The 9,648-nt window shown below is 42.4% G+C and overlaps 1 protein-coding gene across 2 annotated transcripts; it reads right to left on the bottom strand.

Annotated features, from left to right (window-relative positions):
* Positions 1-3,285: 3,285 nt before the first annotated feature.
* On the bottom strand, positions 3,286-9,060 carry LOC106022318 (leukocyte immunoglobulin-like receptor subfamily B member 4). 2 transcript variants are annotated; one of them, XM_040734062.1, is made up of 11 exons: positions 8,963-9,060; positions 8,786-8,821; positions 8,297-8,581; positions 7,853-8,155; positions 6,837-6,872; positions 5,915-6,034; positions 5,627-5,702; positions 5,514-5,551; positions 5,015-5,067; positions 3,698-3,853; positions 3,286-3,621 (listed from the first exon to the last, which is right to left on the bottom strand). In XM_040734062.1, exons 1-11 carry the CDS (start codon positions 8,994-8,996, stop codon positions 3,556-3,558), a joined length of 1,203 nt encoding a protein of 400 aa, XP_040589996.1. In that variant the 5' UTR covers positions 8,997-9,060; the 3' UTR covers positions 3,286-3,555. The 2 variants fall into 2 exon arrangements, with proteins under 2 accessions (XP_040589996.1, XP_040589997.1); XM_040734063.1 differs by lacking the exon at positions 8,297-8,581 and having other exon boundaries at positions 8,963-9,058.
* Between the last annotated feature and the right edge of the window lie 588 nt (positions 9,061-9,648).

Here is a 9,648-nt window from a genome sequence, read left to right as displayed (position 1 = left end):
AAGGACCTTTCAGCTCCCAACATTCCCTTCATTCTAATTTTTTTAAATGGTGGGTAATAGAGGCCAAGTTTGAATTCATTGCTTCTATAGTTAGTCCAGTAAATATAGTCAAGCATAAGAGACTTATAAGGATATCTAACAGAGGACCAAAGAAGGTGGAAAGCCATCTTCACATTAATGGACACTCAAAGGTCCCTACTGAGATTTTGTCTGTCTCTTTACACAAATAAATATTTTGACCATAAATAGAATGAGGAAAATCTGACATTAAAGGAACATGTGCAAGGAAATTGTTTACAATCAAGATTGTGTTTTAGTAACAAGTACAGATTTATTTATTTTTATTGTGGCCCTCAATTCATCCATCCCTTGATAAATTTCTGCTATTGTTTTTGCTGCAATATGTGCAATTTTACTAATCATATAGGTACTGTATTTGAAAACTTTCTTTGTGTTCCAGTAACTATTACTTGGATTGGTCCTAAAAAAGCTGGCTGCTGTAGTTGCAACCATTAAACGATCCAATGGATGCAAACAATCATCACAAGTTTCAGGAAGAAATCTCTTAATTCTATTTATTGTGCAGTGTAAACTTAAAGGAGACTGACAAGCTTCAGCTGAACAAGAAATTTGGTCATAGGTCAGAGTTCTCCTCTTACACTTTGCTCAGAGTTTACTGAATATGTAACACATTAAATAGGGGGATATACTGGGTGTGCCCCTAGAAAGATTGACATTCAATGATAGGCTTATTTATGAGTAGTAATTTGTACACTAAGCATTGATAGTACACTATTCAAACCATGATGTTTCACCTGAACTGAATCAGATATTTTGTCTTTGGTTAGCTCTTTGAAATTGCAAGAGCTCTCAGCCTGGGAACAGGCTGTTATATATTAAGTATGTTTGCCTTAACAAAAACAGTTTAAAGATTGTTTGAAATAGGTTTAGGGGACTATGATGAAAATAAAATCTGATATATATATATATATATATAATTGTAATTTAGCCTTCAACCCTGGACATGTTATGGAAAATAAAATACATGTCTGCAGACAAAATGATGTAATTTTTACCTTTGAAAAACATCTTGAGTCTGTCTTTCTCTTATGAATGTGTGTGTGTAAACAAATAAGCAACCTGATGGCTAATTAGTCAGAGCTACAAGATTCTCCCAACCACTGACTCGCTTCTTTCCTCACTGATAACTTATCTCTTCTTGGGATCTATGAACTTCTGGGGCTGGCCCCTGGAATCCTATGCAAAAAGGTAATTCTCCTCTCAGAATCCATAGGCTACTTAGCAGAAAAGCCAGATGTGGGATGCTCTCTCTCTAGCTATTGCTCAGGGAGAACAAGTGAACCCCCCCAAACAATACAGGCTATTGCCATTATTCTTGATTACATTTCAGAATTGATGGTAAGATCTTATAGCTGAAGACAACACTCACTTTGATCATAGCATATAAAGACATTGAGCAAATACATACCTGGAAGCATCATCCATGCTGGCTAGGTTTCATTATGCCAGGGGCTGTGGTATAGATTGCTTGGGGGAGCATTTACCAGTTTTGAAAACTGCAATAATTAATACCCTGACAAACTATGGCTGTTGATACCATAGTGACATTGATGTTATGTGGGGTAACCAACAGACTTCTGATTGTACCTAAGACCTGCTCCACAGGAGTGACCCAAGCCAGGTGTTATAATTGAGCCAAAATTTGTGTTTGGGATGTTATTAGTCATAACACTATTTTGCTAAAAGTGCATAATATTAATCTGCTTTCTTAATACTTATTCTACACACTTAGAAGAGTGCAATTCTCATTCCTTACCAAACCTTCATTTTGCCACACATGGTGGTGACTAAAGAGACACACAACTGGTCAAATTTCAGAGGATAAGTGACAGCGGAGTCTCTTAAATAGAACATCTCTATCACATGACCCTCTTCAGAAGGGAGAATTGCAAGAGCTACAGGACTGCTAATGGTTCTGTGTGTCAGTTGGATGTATCAGAAACATTTCATCCCTTAACTCACAGTAGCTGTGAGTCCCTGGCATAAGACCTACACAAAATGAAGCCGGTCAGGACTCCCAGCATGGACGGGGAAGAAGCTCACAAGGCCTCACATCTAGCCAAGGATCTGTTGGCCGCTGATAGATGCTGGGGCATACACATCACACCCTCTCAAACCCATTGCTCAGGGATTGTTGATTCAGAAAGTCGTAAGAGACAAAGACTGGCAGGGGGTCCAAGACCTAACTCTAATGCACAAACTGACTTAGTGGAGCCCATTCTATATGGAGAGATACCTTGCTCAGCCTAGACAAAGGGAGGGTGTCATGGTCCTTCCTGCCTCGACGAGACGATGGGACAGACTTAGTAGACTTCCTAGGGGAGGCCTTACCCTCTCTGATAAGTAGATGGGAGGCGGGGTGAGAGGAAGTGGTAGGAGTGAGAGGAGAGGAGGGAGGGGGAACTGGGATTGGAATGTAAAAAATACATTAATAGAAATACACATAATAAAAAATCAAAGACTGGATAACTACAATGAAATAGTGTTTTTCCAGACATAGAAGGGCAACTGCAGTTTTGAACTAACTGTGATTATGACAACATGCATAAGTCCTGCACAGGCACAAGCCAGCCCAAATCCCAGCACAGAGAGGGGAGGTGGGTATGAAGTTCATCTCTAATTGAGAATCTTTTGGCTAGATAACTTTTGGGAGAGGAAAATTCAGTCTTCTTCATGGTTGTCACTCCTGGTAAGTTGACCACAGTTCAGTTGAAGACCACACATCAAAATGTATAAGCAGCACTGCAAATTCTTTCCCTACACCCTCTCTCTTTCTCTCCATTTTCTCTAGGGATAAACCCGAAGGTTTCAAATGATAGATAAATCCTTCTATTCATGGTGCCTCCTGATTATCTAGGATGACTGGACATCATGCAGGGCCTGTGGCTTCTCTTACATCACCATTTTCTCATCTATGCCTCCACTTGGAACAGTTTGTTTTTAACATCCTTTCTTTTCATTGTAATAGATGAAGCCATTGATTTTGAAGACATTTTATTTGCTTATGCATTTATTCATGATTCTGAAACTTCCAGTTTCAAAATCAATATGTCTTTTTTTTTCGAGACAGGGTTTCCCTGTGGCTTTGGAGGCTGTCCTGGAACTAGCTCTTGTAGACCAGGCTGGCCTCGAACTCACAGAGATCCGCCTGCCTCTGCCTCCCGAGTGGTTACACTGTCATTCAAGTCACATTTTCTCACTTCATTTCTTTCTCATTTCACTGTTTATTGAGAAGGATTTGACTTTACGTACAAAATGTAGGACATTAGTTAATCTCTGACCAAAGAATCAAGATGGTTCCCAAATTTCTGAGAGTCTCCTTATGATGCATGATGTTTGCATGATGGCTGTCATTCATTAGACAGAGTGCACTAGGGACATATTTTATCTTAGATGTCTCCTAATTTCTGTCCATGGAATGCGGGGTTAGGGTATTCTTCTTGTGATGGCTGTTTACTGGTCTGAGCTGTTGTCCTATTTCAGTGTCCTGCTGCATAACTGGGCATAAGTCACCTCCTGGGGTTCCTTGGATGTAGTTGCCTGCAGTGGGACAGAGTTTGAGGAAGGTTTGTGCTTGGCATTAGCAACTTAGGTGGCTGGGATGAACAGGACCCACCTGAGAGTGTATCTCTTTGTTCTCTTCTGATTGGCTGTTCTTCATGTCCAATACTTTTCCTGACAGTGAGGAGGGAGAGGTAAACCCTGTCTTCTGAAGCCTGGAGTGTTTCACCTGGGCATACACAATTCTCTGGGGGTCTTCATCAGGTGGTTTCTGCAGCAGGGAGATAAAGAGATGGATAAAGGGACTCCTGATTCCATTCAGAAACTTCTTCAAACAGAGAGATCTTCAGGGTCTTCAGGGAGCTTTCTGAGTCTTTGGGCAGTCTGTAAGTGTCCTTCCCATAGTTCTGGACTTTTATCCTCACACCAATGCCTGTTTTCTCAGATCCAGCTACAAGTGCCTCTCCCTCTCTGACGACATTTTCACCTGCTGTAAATCTGCCTGTTTGTGCTAGTTCATTGGATGTCTGGGTAGACCTCTTCAGGATTCCCCCCAGAATACACCCAGTCAGAGTCTCCCCTTGTGATCCACACTGGCCCTGTGTGCCTCACACACTATATCCATTTTCTCTGCTTCCTTTTCCCTAATACCCAACCACACCATGAACATTCTTCACTTACACACATCTAATTTCCCAGCCTTGGGGTGAGCTTTGAGTAGGTGAGGATCTCTGCCCCTTGATGCGTTTGCAGCCATCATGGAAAGCCAGAACAAAAGATGCTATCTGAAGCAGCTTATAGTTCTGTTACCCATACAATTTTGTAAATGTGCCTACATTTTTGAGTTACTACATAACATTTCCGTTATTTTTTTGTGTATCAATTCTAAGCAAGCTTTCCTCAATACTTTGGGATTCAATAAACTTTCTCTAAAGCTTCCCTCCCTGGCTTGTGACTGCCAGCAATCACCTAGTTGATCTACATCCTGGCTCTACTCAAGCATGGCGTTCCCCTATTTCTTTTCTCCGTTTATCTATTTATTCTCCAGGGAGCTGCTGGGATTTACTTGCCATCTGTACTGTGTTTTTTCTTAAATGCTAATAAAATTGTTCTCAAGCTCAAAAAAGGAGAAGCTCTCTGTGAATGACAAGGTGAAAGCATATATGGGGATCTTGGCGGATGAGAGCTCAGTGACTCATGCGTTCTGAGTCTTCAGGCATTGCTAAGCAACAGTCAGATGGCACAAATACAAAAGGGAGACAGGAGACAGAGGTCACAAAGTCATAGTGGAGCCAAGAAGGAGTGGTCATAGTTAAGAGGCAATTTTTTTTCTGAATGGAGGCATCAGCTGTGGCTGTGGCTGTTGCTGGCACTAAAAGGGAGTGCTGGACCAAATTAGACCATAAGTTCTTATCACTAACAGTAGTCTTACCCAACTGTCCAGCTCTAGACTCTCCTCAGGTTGTGTGTCCTTCACAGAAGTGTCTGTTTTGTTAGAACAAAAGAGTCATTTCTTGGCCAGAGGCCCTGAATTTTTCAGTCTCCCAGACCTATGCCATTGCTCCACAAGGAGACAGAGAAGCAGGGAGTGTGGTCAAGGGTAGGAAGCCCAGAACTATTCTCCGGTAAGAGACATACTTAGATTAACAATTATGGGGTAATTACTTAAAGCAGAGCTAGCCTGTAAGAGACAAGCAAGGCCAACAGCTTCATAACTAATATAACCTCCTGTGTGTTTATTTGGGACTGATGCGGCTCTAGAACCAGGCTGGCAGGAAGGCTTCTCTCAAAGAAAAAGTTTCTCTTTACAGTCAAGTCTCTAGGTCCATTGTGAAGGTTCAGTCCCTTAAAGCGCTGACCACAGACCCTCCCATCTGTCCTGTATGCTGAGATTTAAAGAATCTCCATCCCCTGGGACCTCTCTCTCTCACACTGCTTTTCTTCCTTGATGGCAGCATCTGGATTGGATCTGTGGAGACAGAAATTATCAGGTAGCAGTGAGGTGTGAGGCAGCTGGGAGTCTGGGTCTCTGGGCTAGAGTTACCTCTTCTGAGGGAGTCTATCCCTGGGTGTTGGCTCTGGAGCCCCTGCAAGAAGATGCAAGTTGGTCTCTCCTTGGGCTGCATGAAATGAAAAAGTATCAGCTAGTAGAATGTGGAGACCCCACCAATACAAAATTTCAGATGAATAAGGGGAATATTAAAATATAAGTATAGAAATAATGTGGCAGATGGAAAATCTTTTCAAATATTTGAAATTTTCATGAATCTGGAGACAATATGTGTTCTCTACCACCACATACACACACCCAAGTCACTCTCACTCTGCTTACCTGTATTCTTCTCTTTGCGTTTACGCTGATAACGGAAGAGGATGTGAAGAAACAGGAGGAAGAAAATAAAGAGAAGGGTCACCAAGACTCCAATCAGAACTTTCTGGTATCTTCCTAGTCCTTGGGCACAATTGACATTGCATATGAGCGAAAGATATATTTACCCAAACACCCATTTTATTCCACCCAGTCAAAGCCTCCATTCTCACAATCATACATCACAGAATTGTTTCCATTATCCAGATAGGATGGATGATGAAATTAAGGCTCAGAGAGACCCAGTAGGCCCAGGTAATTTAGAAGGAGTATAAAGAGCTGGGGTTGGAACCCAATGTCTGACTTTCAGACTTGCCCACACTACAGAATATGAGCTCTACACAAAGAGTCTGAATGTCCAGGACAAACTGAGTCTCTTCTAGTGTTGTGTACTGTGTCACCATTCTTGTGACAGAGGGGACATGGTCATTCCAGAACTGGCATCTGATAGAAGAGACTCCTACTCATCCAGGAGATCACAGTCAAGGAAAGCACAGGAAGTAAATTAAAGATCTGGGCCAACAGTTTCCTTTACACTTGCAGAAATCAAGGGGAAGACTCAGAAAAGGTGATTTTCCTCAAGTCTGAGTCTCAGAAGAACACCTTGGTTTCCCTTCATTATTCAATAAAATCAATCCAGGGAACTAGAAGATAGGAAGAAACCATATTTGGGATTTCAGGACCCAAGGGGATCAGAAATTGGTGTTAAGGAGGGCATGGGATCTAGGTAGAGAGGTATATTGAGGCTTTGGCTATGTAAGGGACAGATTATTTAAGTGGGGAGCAAGTTCAGTACTTTTGATTTATTAACATCAGAAGGGGCTTCGCCAATCCATAATGATCTCACACATTATTGTACCCACATATCAAGAGAGCTCTTACTTACCATTCCCACTGTGAGTTTGGAACTGGTCCTTGGATTCTGCCAGAGATGGATGGAGAGGTGAGTATTTGTACTTCCAGCACTTGACTATGGCCTTTCTATTTCTACCTCAATCTGGAATCTATGTACTTCCAACTGACTATCACCTTGTTTCAGGCAAGATTTTATGCATCTGGATACTTGTGGGCATATCAAGATCACAGCTCAGATTTCCCTCAGCCTCAATAAATAATGTAAATGAATGTAAGTGGAGAATGAGATACTGGGGCACACAGAAATTCCTGATTAAGCCTGAGCTGTGTTTGTGCCACAAGTACTTGGTGACCACTGTTGACATGACGGTGAGCCCTGTATTTCAAGATAAAAACAAGAGGGCAGTGAAGGAGAGTGCATGCCACTGGACACTGCACTGGTTAGATTTTACTAATTGGATGCAAGCTAGAGTCATCAGGGAAGAGGCAACTTTAATTGAGAATATGCCTCCGTCATAATCTCCTGTAGGCAAGCCTGTTGGGGAATTTTCCTGATTGACAACTGATGTTGGAGGGACCAGGTCCTTGTGGTTGGTTCTAACCCTAGGTAGTTGGACCTTGATGGTATAAGAAAACAGGCAGAAGAAGCCACTTGTGAGTAAGTCTGCTTCAGCTCCTTCCTGGAGTGTACCTCTATCTCTCTTCATGATGAACTGTAAGCTATTAAATGTAATACAACTTTTCCCACACAAGTTTCTTTAGAACATTGTGTTTTCATCACAGAGTAGAATCCTAATTAGTACAGACACAATGTCTCATTGGTTAATCAAATTTGTGTCCAATTTAAACCCTCCTGCCTCTGTTAAATTGCAGTAAGTAATGGTGGGCACTTGCATCAGGGGATACTGATGGTTTTTCCTGTATGATGGGTTAAAGTCTTTTGGAATGAAGAGTTTCCTCACTCTCTTATTCTAGGCAAGAGCACTTCTTAGAGAAGTTAAATGAGTGACCACATACATTAAGAAAGGGTAAGTGAGGGGTCCTTACCTGAGATCAGGACATCAAGAGGGTCACTTGATGCTGAGCATACTTGGGGATTATTCCTAAAACAGCCATAGCATCTGAATGTCCCATTGTAGTTGGTAGTCACAGAGGCCAGAACAAAGTGAGCATGGATTGAATGCTTGGCCTGTTCCTCTGAATCCAGGGTCCAGGAGAGGTTGTGGTTTCCTTCCTTGTTCAGAATGAACATGCCAAATCTCAGTGATGAGCTACAGTTCATGCTTAAGGACACTCCTGAGGACACAGCATGGTGGGGCCAGATTGACAGGCTTGGTTTTGCATAAGCTCCTAGGATATAAGGGTTAGTGAATGAAATGAATTTAAGCTACACACATTGTCAACCAGGTTGGGCTCAAGAGTAGTACCCCTGGAAAGTATGCCTCTTTCTGAAGGGAGAGGCTGTAGTAAAACCCCTGTGTGTCCACTCACCTATCATCACCAGCTTCAAGATGTCACTGTGTTCTGATCTTCCACCAGGGCTCATATAAGAACACTTATATATCCCAGCATATTGCTCTGTCATGTATTGGATGTTAAACCTGGCCTTATTCTTTGTTTTCAGAGGGTTCTGTGTGTCCCAAGGATCTATGCTTCCCCCTTTACTCAGAAAATATTGCTGGGCATCCCAGGACCCCTGGCACCAAATAGTCACAGGCATATGTTGAGCAATGAAGGAGCTTGGCTCAGCCCAGATGAGGGGCTTTGGGAGAGAACCTGCAAGGAAATCAAAGACTGAATCCCAGTACAATCCTCCCACAGATCACAGCTATGAGAACAGAGCCCTCACAAGCATCACAGCATTAGCCCATACAAACTTTTTCCTATTTTAATTGTGAAAAATTAGTCTTCTGGAGAGAAAAGGGGAAGTCTGGTTTCCAGAATAAAATATCAAAACCTGGGATGGATAGATACACTCACCTGCCAGTACTTCAGTCTTGTATTCCATACTCAGACCTGGAAGAAAATTCCCTCTGAGATTTTTTTCTATCTGAGAGCCAGGCTGGATCCCCTGAGCTCTCCATATGGAATCAGACCCGGCTATGGAGTAGGGTTCTTTACAAACTTGAGTGTCCACGCCCACTCTTCATATCTTACCAAGGAACAGCAGCACAATGAACACTGGGATCATGGCGAGTCTCGGTATTGTTCTCACTTGTGCGCCCACGCTGGTCTGACTATGCTCTGTAGAACCACCTGACAGTCTGTTCTCATTCTGTGGGCTGGTCCTGCCAGTCATGTGTTTGCCACATCGCTGCTATCACTTCCCTTTTTCTCTGGTGCAGGGATATGGTTAAATATGCATGTCTGTGAACATGGGTGTCAGTTAGGATCACTGGGCAGTCTATGGGGCCTCTGGAACTACGATGTAGCCTTAATACACGAACGGACTTTGGGAGCCCATTTCCCACAAAGGGATAATCTATTAGCCTACATACACTGGGGAGGGTATTGGCCATGCCCAAAATGACTTGGCAGATTTTAATGATCCCTCATGGAAGGCCTCACCCTCCCTGGGGAGTGAATGAGGGATGGGATGGGAGGGTTCCTTGGGGGTATGGGAGGATGGTAGAGGGAACTGCGGTTGATACGTAAAATAAGATTTGTTTCTAATTTAAATAAAATTTGTATGTATAAAAAAAGAATGAAGTGCTGGTCTGAGTTGAATCAGTTCTGTTTTAATTCTAAGAATTCCTAATAAAGTCAGGACCTCCTCCAAAGGATTAAATCTCTCTCTTAGGAAAGTCGAGTTGGAATGAGTATCTATTGGTAAAACAGTAATA

This window comes from Mesocricetus auratus, unplaced genomic scaffold, assembly GCF_017639785.1.
Source record: "Mesocricetus auratus isolate SY011 unplaced genomic scaffold, BCM_Maur_2.0 Super-Scaffold_100037, whole genome shotgun sequence".
In the NCBI taxonomy this organism is placed as follows: domain Eukaryota; kingdom Metazoa; phylum Chordata; class Mammalia; order Rodentia; family Cricetidae; genus Mesocricetus; species Mesocricetus auratus.
The sequence above is the reverse complement of the archived record's forward strand: the minus strand, read 5'-3'. Positions and strand labels throughout refer to the sequence as shown.